This window comes from Haliotis rufescens, unplaced genomic scaffold (genome assembly GCF_023055435.1).
Source record: "Haliotis rufescens isolate VD_foot unplaced genomic scaffold, xgHalRufe1.0.p SCAF_72, whole genome shotgun sequence".
In the NCBI taxonomy this organism is placed as follows: Eukaryota; Metazoa; Mollusca; class Gastropoda; order Lepetellida; family Haliotidae; genus Haliotis; species Haliotis rufescens.
Genome location: NW_025964364.1, coordinates 1,344,774 through 1,368,798, shown reverse-complemented (window position 1 = coordinate 1,368,798; position 24,025 = coordinate 1,344,774). Strand labels below are relative to the sequence as shown.

At 48.2% G+C, this 24,025-nt stretch overlaps 1 protein-coding gene across 2 annotated transcripts; it reads right to left on the bottom strand.

The window, feature by feature from the left end:
• Window positions 1-13,837: 13,837 nt before the first annotated feature.
• On the bottom strand, window positions 13,838-23,800 carry LOC124117283. Of its 2 annotated transcripts, none has more exons than XM_046479095.2 (4): window positions 23,732-23,800; window positions 22,041-22,301; window positions 18,050-18,208; window positions 13,838-14,937 (listed from the first exon to the last, which is right to left on the bottom strand). In XM_046479095.2, exons 2-4 carry the CDS (start codon window positions 22,222-22,224, stop codon window positions 14,771-14,773), a joined length of 510 nt encoding a protein of 169 aa, XP_046335051.1. In that variant the 5' UTR covers window positions 22,225-22,301; window positions 23,732-23,800; the 3' UTR covers window positions 13,838-14,770. The 2 variants fall into 2 exon arrangements, with proteins under 2 accessions (XP_046335051.1, XP_046335050.1); XM_046479094.2 differs by lacking the exon at window positions 23,732-23,800 and adding an exon at window positions 22,756-23,564.
• Between the last annotated feature and the right edge of the window lie 225 nt (window positions 23,801-24,025).

Below are 24,025 nucleotides of genomic sequence, written 5' to 3'. Positions count from 1 at the left end.
CTCTCAGTGTCTCACCACACAGCGTGCCTGACATCTCTCTCAGTCACACCACACAGCGTGCCTGACATCTCTCTCACCACACAGCGTGCCTGACATCTCTCTCACCACACAGCGTGCCTGACATCTCTCTCACCACACAGCGTGCCTGACAACTCTCTCACAACCCTCTCAGTGTCTCAGCACACAGTTTGCCTGACATCTCTCTCACCACACAGCGTGCCTGACATCTCTCTCACCACACAGCGTGCCTGACATCTCTCTCACCACACAGCGTGCCTGATATCTCTCTCACAACCCTCAGTCTCTCACCACACAGCGTGCCTGACATCTCTCTCACAACCCTCTCAGCGTCTCAGCACACAGTGTGCCTGACATCTCTCTCACCACACAGCGTGCCTGACATCTCTCACCACACAGCATGCCTGACATCTCTCTCACCACACAGCGTGCCTGACATCTCTCTCACAACCCTCTCAGTGTCTCACAACACAGCGTGCCTGACATCTCTCTCACAACCCTCTCAGTGTCTCAACACACAGCGTGCCTGACATCTCTCTCACAACCCTCTTAGTGTCTCACCACACAGCGTGTCTGACATCTCTCTCACAACCCTCTCAGTGTCTCACAACACAGCGTGCCTGACATCTCTCTCACAACCCTCTCAGTGTCTCAACACACAGTGTGCCTGACATCTCTCTCACAACCCTCTCAGTGTCTCACCACACAGTGTCTGACATCTCTCTCACAACCCTCTTAGTGTCTCACCACACAGCGTGTCTGACATCTCTCTCACAACCCTCTCAGTGTCTCAACACACAGCGTGCCTGACATCTCTCTCACAACCCTCTCAGTGTCTCGTCACACAGTGTGCCTGACATCTCTCTCACAACCCTCTCAGTGTCTCAACACACAGCGTGCCTGTCATCTCTCTCACAACCCTCTCAGTGTCTCACCACAAAGCGTGCCTGACATCTCTCTCACAACCCTCTCAGTGTCTCAACACACAGCGTGCCTGACATCTCTCTCACAACCCTCTCAGTGTCTCACCACACAGTGTGCCTGACATCTCTCTCACAACCCTCTCAGTGTCTCACCATGCTGTGTGCCTGACATCTCTCTCACAACCCTCTCAGTGTCTCACCACACAGTGTGCCTGACATCTCTCTCACAACCCTCTCAGTGTCTCACAACACAGTGTGCCTGACATCTCTCTCACAACCCTCTCAGTGTCTCACCACACAGTGTGCCTGACATCTCTCTCACAACCCTCTCAGTGTCTCACCACACAGTGTGCCTGACATCTCTCTCACAACCCTCTCAGTGTACCACCACACAGTGTGCCTGAAATCTCTCTCACAACCCTCTCAGTGTCTCAACACACAGTGTGTCTGACATCTCTCTCACAACCCTCTCAGTGCCTCACCACACAGTGGGCCTGTCATCTCTCTCACAACCCTCTCAGTGTCTCACCATGCTGTGTGCCTGACATCTCTCTCACAACCCTCTCAGTGTTTCACCACACAGTGTGCCTGACATCTCTCTCACAACCCTCTCAGTGTCTCACCACACAGTGTGCCTGACATCTCTCTCACAACCCTCTCAGTGTCTCACCACACAGTGTGCCTGACATCTCTCTCACAACCCTCTCAGTGTCTCACCACACAGTGTGCCTGACATCTCTATCACAACCCTCTCAATGTCTCACCACACAGTGTGCCTGACATCTCTCTCACAACCCTCTCAGTGTCTCAACACACAGTGTGTCTGACATCTCTCTGACAAACCCTCTCAATGTCTCACCACACAGTGTGCCTGTCATCTCTCTCACAACCCTCTCAGTGTCTCACCACACAGTGTGCCTGACATCTCTATCACAACCCTCTCAATGTCTCACCACACAGTGTGCCTGACATCTCTCTCACAACCCTCTCAGTGTCTCAACACACAGTGTGTCTGACATCTCTCTGACAAACCCTCTCAATGTCTCACCACACAGTGTGCCTGTCATCTCTCTCACAACCCTCTCAGTGTCTCACCACACAGTGTGCCTGACATCTCTCTCACAACCCTCTCAGTGTCTCACCACACAGTGTGCCTGACATCTCTCTCACAACCCTCTCAGTGTCTCACCACACAGTGTGTCTGACATCTCTCTCACAACCCTCTCAATGTCTCATCACACAGTGTGCCTGTCATCTCTCTCACAACCCTCTCAGTGTCTCACCACACAGCGTGCCTGTCATCTCTCTCACAACGCTCTCAGTGTATCACCATGCTGTGTGCCTGACATCTCTCTCACAACCCTCTCAATGTCTCACCACACAGTGTCTGACATCTCTCTCACAACCCTCTCAGTGTCTCAACACACAGCGTGCCTGTCATCTCTCTCACAACCCTCTCAGTGTCTCACCACACAGTGTGCCTGACATCTCTCTCACAACCCTCTCAGTGTCTCACCACACAGCGTGTCTGACATCTCTCTCACAACCCTCTCAGTGTCTCATCACACAGTGTGCCTGACATCTCTCTCACAACCCTCTCAGTGTCTCAACACACAGCGTGCCTGTCATCTCTCTCACAACCCTCTTAGTGTCTCACCACACAGCGTGTCTGACATCTCTCTCACAACCCTCTCAGTGTCTTACAACACAGTGTGCCTGACATCTCTCTCACAACCCTCTCAGTGTTTCACCATGCTGTGTGCCTGACATCTCTCTCACAACCCTCTCAATGTCTCACCACACAGTGTCAGACATCTCTCTCACAACCCTCTCAGTGTCTCACCACACAGCGTGCCTGTCATCTCTCTCACAACCCTCTCAGTGTCTCACCAAACAGCGTGCTGTCATCTCTCTCACAACCCTCTCAGTGTCTCACCACACAGTGTGCCTGTCATCTCTCTCACAACCCTCTCAGTGTCTCACCACACAGCGTGCCTGTCATCTCTCTCACAACCCTCTCAGTGTCTCACCACACAGTGTGCCTTACATCTCTCTCACAACCCTCTCAGTGTCTAACCACACAGTGTGCCTGACATCTCTCTCACAACCCTCTCAGTGTCTCATCACACAGTGTGCCTGACATCTCTCTCACAACCCTCTCAGTGTCTCACCACACAGCGTGTCTGACATCTCTCTCACAACTCTCTCAGTGTCTCAACACACAGTGTGTCTGACATCTCTCTCACAACCCTCTCAGTGGCTCACCACACAGTGTGTCTGACATCTCTCTCACAACCCTCTCAGTGTCTCACCACACAGTGTGCCTGACATCTCTCTCACAACCCTCTCAATGTCTCACCACACAGTGTGCCTGACATCTCTCACAACCCTCTCAGTGTCTCAGCACACAGCGTGCCTGACATCTCTCTCACAACCCTCTCAGTGTCTCACCACACAGTGTGCCTGACATCTCTCTCACAACCCTCTCAGTGTCTCATCACACAGTGTGCCTGACATCTCTCTCACAACCCTCTCAGTCTCTCACCACACAGCGTGCCTGTCATCTCTCTCACAACCATCTCAGTGTTTCACCATGCTGTGTGCCTGACATCTCTCTCACAACCCTCTCAATGTCTCACCACACAGTGTCAGACATCTCTCTCACAACCCTCTCAGTGTCTCACCACACAGCGTGCCTGTCATCTCTCTCACAACCCTCTCAGTGTCTCACCAAACAGCGTGCCTGTCATCTCTCTCACAACCCTCTCAGTGTCTCAACACACAGCGTGCCTGACATCTCTCTCACAACCCTCTCAGTGTTTCACCACACAGTGTGCCTGACATCTCTCTCACAACCCTCTCAGTGTCTCACCACACAGCGTGTCTGCCATCTCTCTCACAACCCTCTTAGTGTCTCACCACACAGTGTGTCTGACATCTCTCTCACAACCCTCTCAGTGTCTTACCACACAGTGTGCCTGACATCTCTCTCACAACCCTCTCAGTGTCTCACCATACAGCGTGCCTGACATCTCTCTCACAACCCTCTCAATGTCTCACCACACAGTGTGCCTGACATCTCTCTCACAACCCTCTCAGTGTCTCATCACACAGTGTGCCTGTCATCTCTCTCACAACCCTCTCAGTGTCTCAACACACAGTGTGTCTGACATCTCTCTCACAACCCTCTCAGTGTCTCACCACGCTGTGTGTCTGACATCTCTCTCACAACCCTCTCAGTGTCTCACCATGCTGTGTACCTGACATCTCTCTCACAACCCTCTCAGTGTCTCACCACACAGCGTGCCTGACATCTCTCTCACAACCCTCTCAGTGTCTCATCACACAGTGTGCCTGACATCTCTCTCACAACCCTCTAAGTGTCTCACCATGCTGTGTGTCTGCCATCTCTCTCACAACCCTCTTAGTGTCTCACCACACAGCGTGTCTGACATCTCTCTCACAACCCTCTCAGTGTCTCACCACACAGTGTGCCTGACATCTCTCTCACAACCCTCTCATTGTCTCACCACACAGTGTGCCTGACATCTCTCTCACAACCCTCTCAGTGTCTCACCACACAGTGTGCCTGACATCTCTCTCACAACCCTCTCAGTGTCTCACCATGCTGTGTGCCTGTCATCTCTCTCACAACCCTCTCAGTGTCTCACCATGCTGTGTGCCTGTCATCTCTCTCACAACCCTCTCAGTGTCTCACAACACAGCGTGCCTGTCATCTCTCTCACAACCCTCTCAGTGTCTCAACACACAGTGTGCCTGACATCTCTCTCACAACCCTCTCAGTGTCTCACCACACAGCGTGTCTGACATCTCTCTCACAACTCTCTCAGTGTCTCAACACACAGTGTGTCTGACATCTCTCTCACAACCCTCTCAGTGGCTCACCACACAGTGTGTCTGACATCTCTCTCACAACCCTCTCAGTGTCTCACCACACAGTGTGCCTGACATCTCTCTCACAACCCTCTCAATGTCTCACCACACAGTGTGCCTGACATCTCTCACAACCCTCTCAGTGTCTCAGCACACAGCGTGCCTGACATCTCTCTCACAACCCTCTCAGTGTCTCACCACACAGTGTGCCTGACATCTCTCTCACAACCCTCTCAGTGTCTCAACACACAGCGTGCCTGTCATCTCTCTCACAACCCTCTCAGTGTCTCACCACAAAGTGTGCCTTACATCTCTCTCACAACCCTCTCAGTGTCTAACCACACAGTGTGCCTGACATCTCTCTCACAACCCTCTCAGTGTCTCATCACACAGTGTGCCTGACATCTCTCTCACAACCCTCTCAGTGTCTCACCACACAGCGTGTCTGACATCTCTCTCACAACCCTCTCAGTGTCTCAACACACAGTGTGCCTGACATCTCTCTCACAACCCTCTCAGTGTCTCACCACACAGTGTGCCTGACATCTCTCTCACAACCCTCTCAGTGTCTCACCACACAGTGTCTGACATCTCTCTCACAACCCTCTTAGTGTCTCACCACACAGCGTGTCTGACATCTCTCTCACAACCCTCTCAGTGTCTCAACACACAGAGTGCCTGACATCTCTCTCACAACCCTCTCAGTGTCTCGTCACACAGTGTGCCTGACATCTCTCTCACAACCCTTTCAGTGTCTCAACACACAGCGTGCCTGAAATCTCTCTCACAACCCTCTCAGTGTCTCACCACAAAGCGTGCCTGACATCTCTCTCACAACCCTCTCAGTGTCTCAAAACACAGCGTGCCTGACATCTCTCTCACAACCCTATCAGTGTCTCACCACACAGTGTGCCTGACATCTCTCTCACAACCCTCTCAGTGTCTCACCATGCTGTGTGCCTGACATCTCTCTCACAACCCTCTCATTGTCTCACCACACAGTGTGCCTGACATCTCTCTCACAACCCTCTCAGTGTCTCACCACACAGTGTGCCTGACATCTCTCTCACAACCCTCTCAGTGACTCACCATGCTGTGTGCCTGTCATCTCTCTCACAACCCTCTCAGTGTCTCACCATGCTGTGTGCCTGTCATCTCTCTCACAACCCTCTCAGTGTCTCACAACACAGCGTGCCTGTCATCTCTCTCACAACCCTCTCAGTGTCTCAACACACAGTGTGCCTGACATCTCTCTCACAACCCTCTCAGTGTCTCACCACACAGCGTGTCTGACATCTCTCTCACAACTCTCTCAGTGTCTCAACACACAGTGTGTCTGACATCTCTCTCACAACCCTCTCAGTGGCTCACCACACAGTATGTCTGACATCTCTCTCACAACCCTCTCAGTGTCTCACCACACAGTGTGCCTGACATCTCTCTCACAACCCTCTCAATGTCTCACCACACAGTGTGCCTGACATCTCTCACAACCCTCTCAGTGTCTCAGCACACAGCGTGCCTGACATCTCTCTCACAACCCTCTCAGTGTCTCACCACACAGTGTGCCTGACATCTCTCTCACAACCCTCTCAGTGTCTCATCACACAGTGTGCCTGACATCTCTCTCACAACCCTCTCAGTCTCTCACCACACAGCGTGCCTGTCATATCTCTCACAACCATCTCAGTGTTTCACCATGCTGTGTGCCTGACATCTCTCTCACAACACTCTCAATGTCTCACCACACAGTGTCAGACATCTCTCTCACAACCCTCTCAGTGTCTCACCACACAGCGTGCCTGTCATCTCTCTCACAACCCTCTCAGTGTCTCACCAAACAGCGTGCCTGTCATCTCTCTCACAACCCTCTCAGTGTCTCAACACACAGCGTGCCTGACATCTCTCTCACAACCCTCTCAGTGTCTCAACACACAGCGTGCCTGTCATCTCTCTCACAACCCTCTCAGTGTCTCACCACACAGTGTGCCTTACATCTCTCTCACAACCCTCTCAGTGTCTAACCACACAGTGTGCCTGACATCTCTCTCACAACCGTCTCAGTGTCTCACCACACAGCGTGTCTGACATCTCTCTCACAACCCTCTCAGTGTCTCAACACACAGTGTGCCTGACATCTCTCTCACAACCCTCTCAGTGTCTCACCACACAGTGTGCCTGACATCTCTCTCACAACCCTCTCAGTGTCTCACCACACAGTGTCTGACATCTCTCTCACAACCCTCTTAGTGTCTCACCACACAGCGTGTCTGACATCTCTCTCACAACCCTCTCAGTGTCTCAACACACAGAGTGCCTGACATCTCTCTCACAACCCTCTCAGTGTCTCGTCACACAGTGTGCCTGACATCTCTCTCACAACCCTCTCAGTGTCTCAACACACAGCGTGCCTGACATCTCTCTCACAACCCTCTCAGTGTCTCACCACAAAGCGTGCCTGACATCTCTCTCACAACCCTCTCAGTGTCTCAACACACAGCGTGCCTGACATCTCTCTCACAACCCTCTCAGTGTCTCACCACACAGCGTGTCTGACATCTCTCTCACAACCCTCTCAGTGTTTCACCACACAGTGTGCCTGACATCTCTCTCACAACCCTCTCAGTGTCTCACCACACAGCGTGCCTTTCATCTCTCTCACAACCCTCTCAGTGTTTCACCACACAGTGTGCCTGACATCTCTCTCACAACCCTCTCAGTGTCTCACCACACAGCGTGCCTGTCATCTCTCTCACAACCCTCTCAGTGTTTCACCACACAGTGTGCCTGACATCTCTCTCACAACCCTCTCAGTGTCTCACCACACAGTGTGCCTGACATCTCTCTCACAACCCTCTCAGTGTTTCACCACACAGTGTGTCTGACATCTCTCTCACAACCCTCTTAGTGTCTCACCACACAGCGTGTCTGACATCTCTCTCACAACCCTCTCAGTGTCTCACCATACAGTGTGCCTGACATCTCTCTCACAACCCTCTCAATGTCACACCACGCTGTGTGTCTGACATCTCTCTCACAACCCTCTCAGTGTCTCATCACACAGTGTGCCTGTCATCTCTCTCACAACCCTCTCAGTGTCTCAACACACAGTGTGTCTGACATCTCTCTCACAACCCTCTCAGTGTCTCACCACACAGTGTGCCTGTCATCTCTCTCACAACCCTCTCAGTGTCTCACCACACAGCGTGCCTGTCATCTCTCTCACAACCCTCTCAGTGTCTCACCATGCTGTGTGTCTGACATCTCTCTCACAATCCTCTCAGTGTCTCACCACACAGCGTGTCTGCCATCTCTCTCACAACCCTCTTAGTGTCTCACCACACAGTGTGTCTGACATCTCTCTCACAACCCTCTCAGTGTCTTACCACACAGTGTGCCTGACATCTCTCTCACAACCCTCTCAGTGTCTCACCATACAGTGTGCCTGACATCTCTCTCACAACCCTCTCAATGTCTCACCATACAGTGTGCCTGACATCTCTCTCACAACCCTCTCAGTGTCTCAACACACAGTGTGTCTGACATCTCTCTCACAACCCTCTCAGTGTCTCACCACGCTGTGTGTCTGACATCTCTCTCACAACCCTCTCAGTGTCTCACCATGCTGTGTGCCTGACATCTCTCTCACAACCCTCTCAGTGTCTCACCACACAGTGTGCCTGACATCTCTCTCACAACCCTCTCAGTGTCTCATCACACAGTGTGCCTGACATCTCTCTCACAACCCTCTCAGTGTCTCACCATGCTGTGTGTCTGCCATCTCTCTCACAACCCTCTTAGTGTCTCACCACACAGCGTGTCTGACATCTCTCTCACAACCCTCTCAGTGTCTCACCACACATTGTGCCTGACATCTCTCTCACAACCCTCTCATTGTCTCACCACACAGTGTGCCTGACATCTCTCTCACAACCCTCTCAGTGTCTCACCACACAGTGTGCCTGACATCTCTCTCACAACCCTCTCAGTGTCTAACCACACAGTGTGCCTGACATCTCTCTCACAACCCTCTCAGTGTCTCATCACACAGTGTGCCTGACATCTCTCTCACAACCCTCTCAGTGTCTCACCACACAGCGTGTCTGACATCTCTCTCACAACCCTCTCAGTGTCTCAACACACAGTGTGCCTGACATCTCTCTCACAACCCTCTCAGTGTCTCACCACACAGTGTGCCTGACATCTCTCTCACAACCCTCTCAGTGTCTCACCACACAGTGTCTGACATCTCTCTCACAACCCTCTTAGTGTCTCACCACACAGCGTGTCTGACATCTCTCTCACAACCCTCTCAGTGTCTCAACACACAGAGTGCCTGACATCTCTCTCACAACCCTCTCAGTGTCTCGTCACACAGTGTGCCTGACATCTCTCTCACAACCCTCTCAGTGTCTCAACACACAGCGTGTCTGACATCTCTCTCACAACCCTCTCAGTGTCTCACCACAAAGCGTGCCTGACATCTCTCTCACAACCCTCTCAGTGTCTCAACACACAGCGTGCCTGACATCTCTCTCACAACCCTCTCAGTGTCTCACCACACAGTGTGCCTGACATCTCTCTCACAACCCTCTCAGTGTCTCACCATGCTGTGCGCCTGACATCTCTCTCACAACCCTCTCAGTGTCTCACCACACAGTGTGCCTGACATCTCTCTCACAACCCTCTCAGTGTCTCACCACACAGTGTGCCTGACATCTCTCTCACAACCCTCTCAGTGTCTCACCACACAGTGTGCCTGACATCTCTCTCACAACCCTCTCAGTGTCTCACCACACAGCGTGCCTGAAATCTCTCTCACAACCCTCTCAGTGTCTCAACACACAGTGTGTCTGACATCTCTCTCACAACCCTCTCAGTGCCTCACCACACAGTTTTGCCTGTCATCTCTCTCACAACCCTCTCAGTGTCTCACCACACAGCGTGCCTGACATCTCTCTCACAACCCTCTCAGTGTCTCACCATGCTGTGTGCCTGACATCTCTCTCACAACCCTCTCAGTGTCTCACCACACAGTGTGCCTGACATCTCTCTCACAACCCTCTCAGTGTCTCACCACACAGTGTGCCTGACATCTCTCTCACAACCCTCTCAGTGTCTCAACACACAGTGTGTCTGACATCTCTCTGACAAACCCTCTCAATGTCTCACCACACAGTGTCCCTGTCATCTCTCTCACAACCCTCTCAGTGTCTCACCACACAGTGTGCCTGACATCTCTCTCACAACCCTCTCAATGTCTCACCACACAGTGTGCCTGACATCTCTCTCACAACCCTCTCAGTGTCTCACCACACAGTGTGTCTGACATCTCTCTCACAACCCTCTCAGTGTCTCATCACACAGTGTGCCTGTCAACTCTCTCACAACCCTCTCAGTGTCTCATCACACAGTGTGCCTGACATCTCTCTCACCACACAGTGTGCCTGACATCTCTCTCACAACCCTCTCAATGTCTCACCACACAGTGTGCCTGACATCTCTCTCACAACCCTCTCAGTGTCTCAACACACAGCGTGCCTGTCATCTCTCTCACAACGCTCTCAGTGTATCACCATGCTGTGTGCCTGACATCTCTCTCACAACCCTCTCAATGTCTCACCACACAGTGTCTGACATCTCTCTCACAACCCTCTCAGTGTCTCAACACACAGCGTGCCTGTCATCTCTCTCACAACCCTCTCAGTGTCTCACCACACAGTGTGCCTGACATCTCTCTCACAACCCTCTCAGTGTCTCACCACACAGTGTGCCTGACATCTCTCTCACAACCCTCTCAGTCTCTCACCACACAGCGTGTCTGACATCTCTCTCACAACCCTCTCAGTGTCTCATCACACAGTGTGCCTGACATCTCTCTCACAACCCTCTCAGTGTCTCAACACACAGCGTGCCTGTCATCTCTCTCACAACCCTCTTAGTGTCTCAACACACAGCGTGTCTGACATCTCTCTCACAACCCTCTCAGTGTCTTACAACACAGTGTGCCTGACATCTCTCTCACAACCCTCTCAGTGTCTCAACACACAGTGTGCCTGACATCTCTCTCACAACCCTCTCAGTGTCTCACCATGCTGTGTGCCTGACATATCTCTCACAACCCTCTTAGTGTCTCACCTAACAGCGTGTCTGACATGTCTCTCACAACCCTCTCAGTGTCTCACAACACAGCGTGCCTGACATCTCTCTCACAACCCTCTCAGTGTCTCACCACACAGCGTGCCTGTCATCTCTCTCACAACCCTCTCAGTGTCTCAGCACACAGTGTCAGACATCTCTCTCACTGTCTCACCACACAGCATGCCTGTCATCTCTCTCACAACCCTCTCAATGTCTCACCACACAGTGTCAGACATCTCTCTCACTGTCTCACCACACAGTGTGCCTGTCATCTCTCTCACAACCCTCTCAGTGTCTCAGCACACAGTGTGCCTGACATCTCTCTCACAACCCTCTCAGTGTCTCACCACACAGTGTGCCTGTCATCTCTCTCACAACCCTCTCAGTGTCTCACCACACAGTGTGCCTGACATCTCTCTCACAACCCTCTCAGTGTCTCACCACACAGTGTGCCTGACATCTCTCTCACAACCCTCTCAGTGTCTCACCACACAGTGTGCCTGACATCTCTCTCACAACCCTCTCAGTGTCTCACCACACAGTGTGCCTGACATCTCTCTCACAACCCTCTCAGTGTCTCGTCACACAGTGTGCCTGACATCTCTCTCACAACCCTCTCAGTGTCTCAACACACAGCGTGCCTGTCATCTCTCTCACAACCCTCTCAGTGTCTCAACACACAGTGTGTCTGACATCTCTCTCACCACACAGCGTGTCTGCCATCTCTCTCACAACCCTCTCAGTGTCTCACAACACAGTGTGCCTGACATCTCTCTCACCACACAGCGTGTCTGCCATCTCTCTCACAACCCTCTCAGTGTCTCACCACACAGTGTGCCTGACATCTCTCTCACCACACAGCGTGTCTGCCATCTCTCTCACAACCCTCTCAGTGTCTCAACACACAGTGTGTCTGACATCTCTGTTGCAAACTGACCACTGTCATGTGAAGGCAAAAACAGTTCTAGATTAAGTGTCAACTACTGGCTGTTTACTCAAAACACAATAATGATTTCAGTTGGTATAAACACTTTATTTCAATACATCTGCAAAATATTCATTCACAATAGAAACTTGCAAATGCAAATATACAAATGTCTCCTATATAAAACGTTGCACATGCGTAACATGAGATTCACCCTGTGTCATCTGTATTTGAAATACAACATTCTTAGGGACTGACCATTTGATATTGGGGGATGGGGTGCTACTTTATCAACAACATAAATTGTTCCAGAAAAATTAAATTATGCTTCAGATCGTTTATTTCTAAAAATTATATTGATTTGTAGCTTTAGCTGAAAGCACATCTAGTCTCCATACAAAATCACAAATCCCCCTCCCAGAATATCAAATACTCGGTCCCTTAAACAACACGATACCATCACCACCAACAGGAATACAAAACAATGTGATCATTCAGTTGACAGTTTCCTTCATTTTCACAGCATCTGTTGCTCTGTTCAAGAACCCCTTCCTTTCCAGCGAACCAACACACGCTGTAACTTCAGATCTTAATTATGTACAGTATTTCTGAGCCAGTACTTGGTGAAATCTCAGATCATATTAACCTGCAATATTGCAAGGCCAGTACTCACAGTAATAAGTAATGTACCGTATTTCTGAGCCACTGCTTGCTTGAATAGCAAAATTGTTGTGTACCAAATGATGCTAATGAAAACCCACTGGCTTTGCAATAAATCACTTCAAAACAGTTCAAAGATGGACAGAAAACCAATACTTGGTAAAGAAAGAGTACTGTGTGTATGTACACTATTCACAAGGACGGGACGGACAGGTGAACACATTAGCCCTGACATAGCTCTGGAGACGCATTCAATCAATTCACATTTCATGAATACGGTTTTAGCTGATTCACCTCAGCAATGAACCCCCTCAACCACAGGTGGCACCACTGATGTCAGTAGGAGGGCCAGTAAGTGGAGATAGCTTGTCCCAGTAAAGGGAGATAATCACAGGTGATCCAGAGAGTATTTGAAATATTTACCACACTGATGAAACCACATCTTCATCTATCTAAGTGTGTAACATGACAGCAATCATAAGTAGCTAGAAACATTATCGGGGCGAACCGGGATTCGAACCCACAATCATAGGTTTGCACAGCGAATCGCGGCGCCTTAGACGACTGGGCCACCCGTGCCCCCACTGACTGACTGAGTTTAACGCTGCTTTTAAGAGTATTCCAGTTATATCACGGTTTGTCAGCTTAATGTGGGAGGAAAGCCCAAAGTGATGCAGGTCTCGGACGTTTACCACTTCGGTAAAACCCACAAGCACGGGTATGGTGCTGACAAACCTTGAAACATAATCAGGGCTAACCGGGATTCATACCCGGGTTTCTGGCGTGCCCAGGGGATGCAACACTGCACAGCGAGTCGCGGTGCCAAGTCAAGTTACAAACTTAATCTTGTAAAAGTAATATATATACCAGGTATATAGAAAACTCTTTACTTTGTCTTAAAACTTGGATGTTTAGATGCAAAGTGACCATCCCCACCAGCTACCTGTGGTGTTCCAGGTTATATGTGGGGCCCCGCAACCTATACAGGTCGTAAGATAGGGTGGTTACTTGGTTGATAGTGTGTCATCATACTCTTATGGTGTGGATAGTTGCTCATAGTGTCAATCACTGGACTGTCTGGTCCAGATTCGATTATTTACAGAACATTGTCATTGAGATGGAATATTGCTGAGTCCAGACCCAAACAACAAACAAACAAACAAAAAAACAAACACACAGAGTTGACCAGGCAGCCGAAGGCCTCAACTGAGACCATGCTACTGGCACTGTCTGAATCTCTGACAACAAAGAGAGAGTGAATGTGTTTTTCTGACAGTTAGCAGTATTTCTGAAAAATCCCAGCAGCCTGTAAATAACGGAGTCAGGTCACATAAGTGATTGATATTATGAGCAGCACACCATCGGGGTACAATGATTATCAGGAGAATCAGTCAGTGGGGACCACTGGATCATCATTGGCGTGTTCTACTGAGCATGAGGTACGGAGACTTTTCTGCCTCAGAATCCTACCACAAGTCATCAAATGACCCAGTAACTGAAGTCCCCTAACATATGTTGGAATGGAAAGAATAACTACATTCCATCAAATTAATGACTGACACTTGTTCAACAGGCTACATGGCTGACAACAGATGCTTCAGAGTCCACACAACAAACAATGTCACATTTGGTATTCTTCGAACACTTCACAAATTGTACTCTCTGGACATGTCATATAATGTATTTTCTGAACACCAACACAACCAACAAGGTGATATATTGTACTCTCTAGACATGCCACATATTGTACTCTCTGGACTCTACTTCTACTTAACTCACAGATAAACTCTTCTCTTGAACAATAAAGACTTTCAGTGAGTCTGAGATTGCTTTGTGTTTGACAAGAATGGCTCTATGACTTTGGCAAGAACATATTTATTAATGAAATACAATCCATTATATCATTGGTTAGGGTTGAGAGCTTGTTTATTATTTGATTACAGACCCGCATATATACACCTCAAAACACAACTTTTTGAAATGTGAGGAACACATCTGAAAAATGCATCAATTCCATGGCAAAATTAAATAACATGTATAAGACACCATCTCTAAACATCGTCACATCACTGACACTATGTTATATAGTCAGCATCCTTGACACTCATTCCGATCCTCATCAAATGTGGACTAGTATCTCGCCTGTGGTTATGTAAGCTCATGTCAACACAAACTCAATAAATGCCAAGTGTGATGGTGTGTGCCCAGATCATGTCGTGAATGTGGGAACCTGCATCAACATGATGCCAGCCAGAAGTTCAAACAGACAGGCAGTGCCTGCCAAGATGGCGGACCAGGAGATCTGTGGGTGCATGGCCGGACTCGACTCGTCCAGCTTCGCATAGAACACCACCAGGCTGGAGGAGATGGCAAACACTGAAACAAGAACATAAATAAACATAAGAAGAACATAAACATCCAGTTTCACGTAACTAGCCTCCCAGTAGTTCGACCACACCATGTTTCTTCTCCTGTTGACATCCACTTTCACCCTTACTAGCCTCCACAGCAGATAAGATAAGGAGTAATCTCTGTTATTAGTGACTAGTTTCGAGCTGGCTGGCTCTCATCGGACGGATTACAATTAAGTAGGGGAGCTTGTTATATGTATACCCATTTATGTTACAGGCGTTCCCAGCGAAATACCGGTGGTGTTCACCGGTGGGATGGTGTTCTGGTACACCCATGGACCGGTGGTAGGTGTTTCCAGAACCGGTGGGGGGAGGTCCATGTCCTGGATGTCTGAATGTTGACCGAGGACCGATGAGAAATGTTCCCAGAACCGGTGGACCCTTTGAAGGGACACTGAGAAGCAATGGAGTGAAACAGTTGGATTTCGGTGTAGTGTCGTGATTTTACGTAAGCTTCAATAAATCTATGTTATATTGACTCATAGTGTTCTGTTATGTTTATAATCACATGGATTGTCATCAGTTGTATGCTATGGGTTGCACTACTGAGTGTAAGAGTATATTGTTGCTGGGCAGGATGTTGTCCCAGCTGGGATTAGGAAGTCTACCTTAGGTCGGCGGACCTAATCAAAAGACAAAGCCCATTAATAGGATCAAAAACGATTTATTTATGACTGCAAAGGAACCTCATGTGGGCCTCCCAGTAGTTGGACCGGACCATGTTTCTTCCCCAGCTGACTTCCCTAATGTTTTGCATTCCTAGTTACTGTTTATCCAAAAGATACCTCAAGTATTAATGCACAATTAATTTTTATAGCAATTTTACCAAATAAAGATAGTTTGTACATCTAAATGGGCAAAACAAAAGAATCAACAACATGCTCATCAATTCAAACTAGAATGTGTTTTTACTCACGAAAACAGATTTCTCCCCTCTCCTGTTTTTTGATACATTAGTTCAAATTGTTACAATAAATTTTATTCGCAAATACAGAAAATAATAATCATGATAGTAGCACATAAATACAGTTTCTGTACAGATTCTGATTAATACATTAATGAAGCAGCACTACAGTTGATACAATGTAAAAATATAGAAGAAATAGTAGACCATGGGGAGACATAATACACCAGCAGGTGACAATTCTGAAAAGGAACTCGGGGAGTAGCAACAAAAAATCTGAATCCATAAAAACGTGAAGATAAATAAATCATGTTAAATTACATGAGGTGTTATTTTCACAATACACTGCATTAAATCAGCATTCTGCAAGTTTTGTACCAACCCAAATAGACTCAAGAAACAGGGAAGACTCAAGTGACAGAGTTACCTCCCTTCCCTCTACATGCAGACACCACTGTCTTGAAGTTCTTGAGGGAGATATTCAAGAATTCCCATCAACTTGTGGTACTTCTTGGTATTTCAGAAAAAAAGTTTGTGTCTTGGCAAACACTGGAGTGGTAACTTATAAGGATTCCAATGACTCTTCAACAGTGAACTACAAGTCGATGGTTTTAATCAAATCTCTTTTCAAAGTGAGACAGACACCTTGCAGTGATTAACCTTTGTTTGAGGTGGGCCATAGGGCCCATACACCATGACAATTGCAGACCTTTTCATGAAGATTGTAAATGTGAGGCTGGTTAACATAAAATACATATGAAGCATGCAAGACTACATAATGCTTCATGTTAAAAAATAAAGGCAGCTTCCCCATTCGTCAGGTCTGGGAGCAATACTTTACACAAGGACAACTGTCACAAGCCAGCAATGTCTGACCCTTTCACCATTCGTCAGGTCTGGGGGCAATACTGCTAAAAACTTCACCCCACCCCTAACCCTCAGACACAAGGACAACTGTCACAAGCCAGCAATGTCTGACCCTTTCACCATTCGTCAGGTCAGGGGGCAATACTGCTAAAAACTTCACCCCACCCCTAACCCTCAGACACAAGGACAACTGTCACAAGCATGCAATGTCTGACCCTTTCCCCATGTTGAAGCATATTGGAAAACACAAGACACTAATGATGCAACATATAATACCACCATGTCATGTACAATATTTCAATAATAAAGGCATGATGCTGAAAACGCTGATCAGAAACAGGACAATGATATTTGTAACTTACATTCTCAGAATGACACGAAACGTTATGAGAGCATTTCATTGGTCATTAGAAAGACTTTTAATCAAGTAGAAAAAAACATTCCAAATCAAACGCATATGCTTTCCGGAAGTTCAGTTAAAACTGAGATCAGTGGTACCGACAGTCGAACCGACAGTGGAACTGACAGTGGAACCAGTTCAAGTGAGCAACGACATAAAACATTCAGAACTAGCAGACGAATCTTTGTGAATATTCTCGGCCAAACCATCATTTTCGCTGCGAGTCATGGTCTTCATATTCATATTCCAAACCTCTGTGGCACTTTAGTGTCGTTTTTAACTGGGCAAACTTTGAAAAACACTCTCCCTGTATCGACTGATCGGCCACCATGTTACACTTCCCGGAATATCGGTACAGCACATGCCGAACATAAACTGTCTACAGCCTTGTGAACACTTAACATTACTAGCAGTGATTAATAACCTATAAGTGCTTCATTCGATCAATGCCTGGAGCTTGTTTTACCAGAAGAGTTTGTTTACTGATATATATGGATGTTTCATACAGTTGCTTCGATCACGTAGTCAACTTTATGACAATAACTCTTTTAGTGGTAAAACTTGGGTTAAGACCAGGCACAAGATGGTGACTGACATGAAAATACTGATCCAAGAAAACAAAAATAGATCGCTATAGCGACCAAATAAGTTGCAAATTGAGAGCTGACATGCATGCTTAAAGTTACTTAGTTTCCATCATTTCAACATCTGTTGTCTTTGGTGTCCATGGCGACTCACAGTTCATATTATCTCCATCCATTCCTAATTTCTTTATGAGCTATTTCCCAACTACATGAGCTGGTCTGGGTCAGGTTGACATTCAAACAGGGTCACACTGACCCAAACCTCAGTAGTTGCCTGTTACAGACACTGTTTTGATACTGTGACAACTAAATCTGAACTCACCAGAAACAAGACAAACTCCAGATATAGTCAGCTGACGCTTGCTCTTCACCAACTGCTCCGGGAGGCACTTATCTAGTCGTGTGGAAAGTAGCAGCATCATGGACAAAGACAGCATTCCCCATCCCAGCAGACTGAGGCCCTGCAGTACGTGGTACCACACTGAAACACAGCAGTCCACATCTAGACCAACATGCCTGGAGGTGTGTGGAAAGGTGAGGTGAGGTGGGGTTAAATGTCCAAGATTATTGCACTTATATGTGTGTGTGGCTGCTTGTACTAGTCTGGACTGATGCTGATTTATAGTGCTAGCCCACTGAGATACCATGCCGCAGTTTAACATGAGTACCCCACTCAGACACAGTATACTGACTCCAAAGAGACCAGTACTTGTTTTAGCCCCTTAAAGCCGAGTGCCAGACAGGGTAACAACAAGTACCATCTTTTTACGTCTTTTGATTTGACAGGGATTGAAACCCCGGACCTTCTACTCTCCAGGTGGGCGCTCTACAACTAAACCACAGAGGTGGTCATGGAAAGGTGAGGTTGAGTGACAGGGTACCAGTGTAGGGTGAGGTTGTGTGGCAGTGTATCAGTGTAGGGTGAGGTTGTGTGACAGCGTACCAGTGTAGGGTGAGGTTGTGTGACAGTGTACCAGTGTAGGGTGAGGTTGTGTGACAGTGTACCAGTGTAGGGTGAGGTTGTGTGGCAGTGTACCAGTGTAGGGTGAGGTTGAGTGACAGCGTACCAGTGTAGGGTGAGGTTGTGTGACAGTGTACCAGTGTAGGGTGAGGTTGTGTGACAGTGTACCAGTGTAGGGTGAGGTTGAGTGACAGGGTACCAGTGTAGGGTCAGGTTGTGTGGCAGTGTACTAGTGAAGCGTGAGGTTGTGTGACAGTGTACCAGTGTAATGTGAGGTTGTGTGACAGTGTACCAGTGTAGGGTGAGGTTGTGTGACAGTGTACCAGTGTAGGGTGAGGTTGTGTGACAGGGTACCAGTGTAGGGTGAGGTTGTTTGACAGTGTACCAGTGTAATGTGAGGTTGTGTGACAGTGTACCAGTGTAATGTGAGGTTGTGTGACAGTGTACCAGTGTAGGGTGAGGTTGTGTGACAGTGTACCAGTGTAGGGTGAGGTTGTTTGACAGGGTACCAGTGTAATGTGAGGTTGTGTGACAGGGTGCCAGTGTAGGGTGAGGTTGTGGGTGAGGTTGTGTGGCAGGTTGCTGGGCAGAGTAACAACAAGTACCATCTTTTTACGTCTTTTGATTTGACAGGGATTGAAACCCCGGACCTTCTACTCTCCAGGTGGGTGCTCTACAACTAAACCACAGAGGTGGTCATGGAAAGGTGAGGTTGAGTGACAGGGTACCAGTGTAGGGTGAGGTTCTGTGGCAGTGTACCAGTGTAGGGTGAGGTTGTGTGACAGCGTACCAGTGTAGGGTGAGGTTGTGTGGTCCTACCAGTGTAGGGTGAGGTTGTGTGGCAGTGTACCAGTGAAGGGTGAGGTTGTGTGACAGTGTACCAGTGTAATGTGAGGTTGTGTGACAGTGTACCAGTGTAGGGTGAGGTTGTGTGACAGTGTACCAGTGTAGGGTGAGGTTGTGTGACAGGGTACCAGTGTAGGGTGAGGTTGTTTGACAGTGTACCAGTGTAATGTGAGGTTGTGTGACAGTGTACCAGTGTAGGGTGAGGTTGTTTGACAGTGTACCAGTGTAGGGTGAGGTTGTGTGGCAGTGTACCAGTGTAGGGTGAGGTTGTTTGACAGGGTACCAGTGTAATGTGAGGTTGTGTGACAGGGTGCCAGTGTAGGGTGAGGTTGTGGGTGAGGTTGTGTGGCAGGTTGCCAGTGTAGGGTGAGGTTGTGTGGCAGGGTACATTGTAGGGTGAGGTTGTTGGGCAGGGTACCAGTGTAGGGTGGGGTTTGTGGCAGTGTACCAGTGTAGGGTGAGGTTGTGTGTGAGGTTGCTGGGCAGGGTGCCAGTGTAGGGTGAGGTTGTGTGTTTCAACCAGTGTAGGGTGAGGTTGTGTGGCAGTGTACCAGTGTAGGGTGAGGTTGTTTGGCAGGATACCAGAGTAGGGTGAGGTTGTGTGGCAGTGTACCAGTGAAGGGTGAGGTTGTGGGTGAGGTTATTGGGCAGGGTACCAGTGTAGGGTGAGGTTGTGTGGCAGGGTACCAGTGTAGGGTGAGGTTGTGTGACAGGGTACAGTGAAGGGTGAGGTTGTAGGTGAGGTTGTGTGGTAGTGTACCAGAGTAGGATGAGGTTGTGTGGCAGGGTACATTGAAGGGTGTGGTTGTGGGTGAGGGTATTGGGCAGGGTACCAGTGTAGGGTGAGGTTGAGTGACAGTATACCAGTGTAGGGTTGTGTGACAGGGTACCAGTGTAGGGTGAGGTTGTGTGGTCCTACCAGTGTAGGGTGAGGTTGTGTGGCAGGGTACCAGTGTAGGGTGAGGTTGTGTGGCAGGGTACCAGTGTAGGGTGAGGTTGTGTGGCAGGGTACCAGTGAAGGGTGAGGTTGTGTGGCAGGGTACCAGTGTAGGATGAGGTAGTGTGGTCCTACCAGTGTAGGGTGAGGTTGTTGGGCAGGGTACCAGTGGAGGGTGAGGTTCGTCAGGTCCACCAAGTGTAGGGTGAGGTTGTGTGGCAGGGTACCAGTGAAGGGTGAGGTTGTGTGGCAGGGTACCAGTGTAGGATGAGGTAGTGTGGTCCTACCAGTGTAGGGTGAGGTTGTTGGGCAGGGTACCAGTGGAGGGTGAGGTTCGTCAGGTCCACCCAGTGTAGGGTGAGGTTGTGTGGCAGTGTACCAGTGTAGGGTGAGGTAGTGTGGTCCTACCAGTGTAGGGTGGGGTTGTGTTGCAGTGTACCAGTGTAGGGTGAGGTTGTATGGTCCTACCAGTGTAGAGTGAGGTTGTGTGGTCCTACCAGTGTAGGGTGAGGTTGTGTGGCAGTGTACCAGTGTAGGGTGAGGTTGTATGGTCCTACCAGTGTAGGGTGAGGTTGTGTGGCAGTGTACCAGTGTAGGGTGAGGTTGTATGGTCCTACCAGTGTAGGGTGAGGTTGTGTGGTCTTACCAGTGTAGGGTGAGGTTGTGTGGCAGTGTACCAGCGTAGGGTGAGGTTGTGTGGCAGTGTACCAGTGTAGGGTGAGGTTGTATGGTCCTACCAGTGTAGGGTGAGGTTGTATGGTCCTACCAGTGTAGGGTGAGGTTGTGTGGTCCTACCAGTGTAGGGTGAGGTTGTGTGGCAGTGTACCAGTGTAGGGTGAGGTTGTATGGTCCTACCAGTGTAGGGTGAGGTTGTGTGGTCCTACCAGTGTAGGGTGAGGTTGTGTGGCAGTGTACCAGTGTAGGGTGAGGTTGTGTGGCAGTGTACCAGTGTAGGGTGAGGTTGTGTGGCAGTGTACCAGTGTAGGGTGAGGTTGTATGGTCCTACCAGTGTAGGGTGAGGTTGTGTGGTCCTACCAGTGTAGGGTGAGGTTGTGTGGCAGTGTACCAGTGTAGGGTGAGGTTGTATGGTCCTACCAGTGTAGGGCGAGGTTGTTGGGCATGGTACCAGCGTAGGGTGGGGTTGTGTGGCAGTGTACCAGTGTAGGGTGAGGTTGTGGGTGAGGTTGTGTGGCAGTGTACCCATGAACTTATGTACGGAAGTGTAGTGGCATTAAGGTATCTTTTATAGAAAATTACTGTTAGGCACAGGTCACAATCAACAACCTGGGTCATAATTTGAAAATGTAAACATGTAAAATGTATTTTGAAAATATCAAATGGGAAACAGATTCTGACAACTTCTTTCCTTCATGAACATGATGTCTGAGTTAGATCCTCCTCATAGCATTTGTCGCTAACATTTGTGCAAAGACAGCTTCAAGAACAGACTTCGCTGATATCCTTGTTTGCCACTTGCTACAAAGGTTTAATGATAAACTTCACGAACAGGCTCCTGATGTAGATTCAGCACCAGGGAAAGAGACAGAAAGCAAAAGAGTTCCCACAAACCTGGTTCCTCGGAGTAGAATGCTGGTATAATCTGACAGCGCAGATAGTCACAGAACTGCACCCACCACAGACCGTAGAAGCTGTGAGGAGGCAGCTCAAACCAGGAGTGTGTGACCGCCGCGAGAGTGTACAGGATGTTGGCGGGTACCACCAGGTACAGGGCGTGGCGCTCGGAGGAAAGCATCAGAGCTTGTTACCATGGCTACATCAACGCTGGCGCAGAGTACCTCATCAGCTGCCTCACCTCATGGGTCACTGTAACTGTGAACATATCCACATGTATATTGATCAGCATGTGAGTGAGTGCGGCTTTACCCAATTAGCAATATTCCAGTTGTATTGATTTGCGGATTCCAACCAGGGTCTTTAGCGTGATGAGCCAACGCTTTAAAGTTTGACGACAAGGCTTCCCTAAAGTATCTGTTGGTGAAGAGGATTTGTCCTCTTTTTATGGACTCGCATCCTCGCTTTTAAAACATATCTGACGTGATAAGTAGTGTACGTTTGCCAAAGTACAGTTGTATCACAATATATATTCCTCAATGTGGTACGAGGTGAGGTGAAATGGGACTTAACATTGCGTCTAAGATTATTGCAGTACATAGCGACGTGCATGCATGTGTGTATGGCTGCTTGTACTAATCAGGACTGATGCGATTTATAGTGCTAGCACCCTGAGATACCTTGCGCAGCTTAACATGAATACCCCACTCACACAGTATACTGACTCCGAGCCAACCAGTCCTTGTTGTATCCCCTTAATGCTGAGAGCCAGGCAGGGTAACAACAAGTACAATCTTTTAATGTCTTTTGTTGACACTGCTGGGGAGCAAATGCTGGACCTTCCGCTCTCCGGGCAAACGCTCTACCACAAGACCAGGGAGGCAGTCCAACATAGTATGGTTCGGAGGCAGAATAACTGCATCAAAACTACAAATGAGCAAAATGAAGATTTCTTGAAGTGAAAGACTGATATGTGTATAACATGGAGATTGTTTTGAATGAGTATGTGTCTTATAATTTCCTCACATGGATGCTATAATAAAACCATCTGATCATATAACTGCTCGGGATTGTGTTTCATAATTTCAGTGTCTTGTCCAGTTTCCATGGTGATGTACGATGAGACTTACAGATGAGTTTTGTTAACCACTGTTAGAAATAATACAGTAAATGCATGTCAGTATGTACAGTCCAGACCAGTCCAGCCATGACTGATAGGAGGACCAGGCAGAAGAGCACTGCGCCAAACTACAAGAACTGGTCAACAAACTGATATGTTCTCAAAATCAAAATAACATTAACCTTTATGCATTAGGCTAAGTGGGTGTATTATCATGATTATCAGAGAGTGGACATGATAAACATTAATTATATTGAAATGCAAGCGGGGTATTTTATTCTGAGTATTTGAGCTTTATCCCCGAGTATCTTCACAATGACTCTGTGTAAATTTTACATTCTGTCATATACGGTCACGCGTTAGCTATTTGTTGAGCCGAGTTCAATGAGCATAATCGGCCGTTCAACACATTTTCGCATTATCGTGTTTATGGGATTAGCATTGTGATAACCCTTGTATAAACACAGGCCACTCCTTTGACAATATATACTTCAAACAACAATTCACAGATGCGCGATGTCAGAATCACAACATAAACAAAACAAACGGACATGTGAAAAAGTCTCACCAAAGCACGGCACACAGAGTTACGTCCCTTCTTGTAAGGGGAGCTTACTCCATGTAATCTTCTTGCGACTGGCCACTAAAAATATTAATGTTGTTCATGTTCACGATTACTTGCATGTAATAAGTGCAACAAGTATTCAACGCGATAAAATAGATTTTTGGTTTAACACTTTTAAAAATGTAAAACTTCCTCGCAAACCCACAGATTGATTGGGAAAACATTACAACATGAACTAGCTTGTTATCTGAAGATTGGGAAAACATTTCAACATTGACTAGTGTGTTTTCTGAAGAT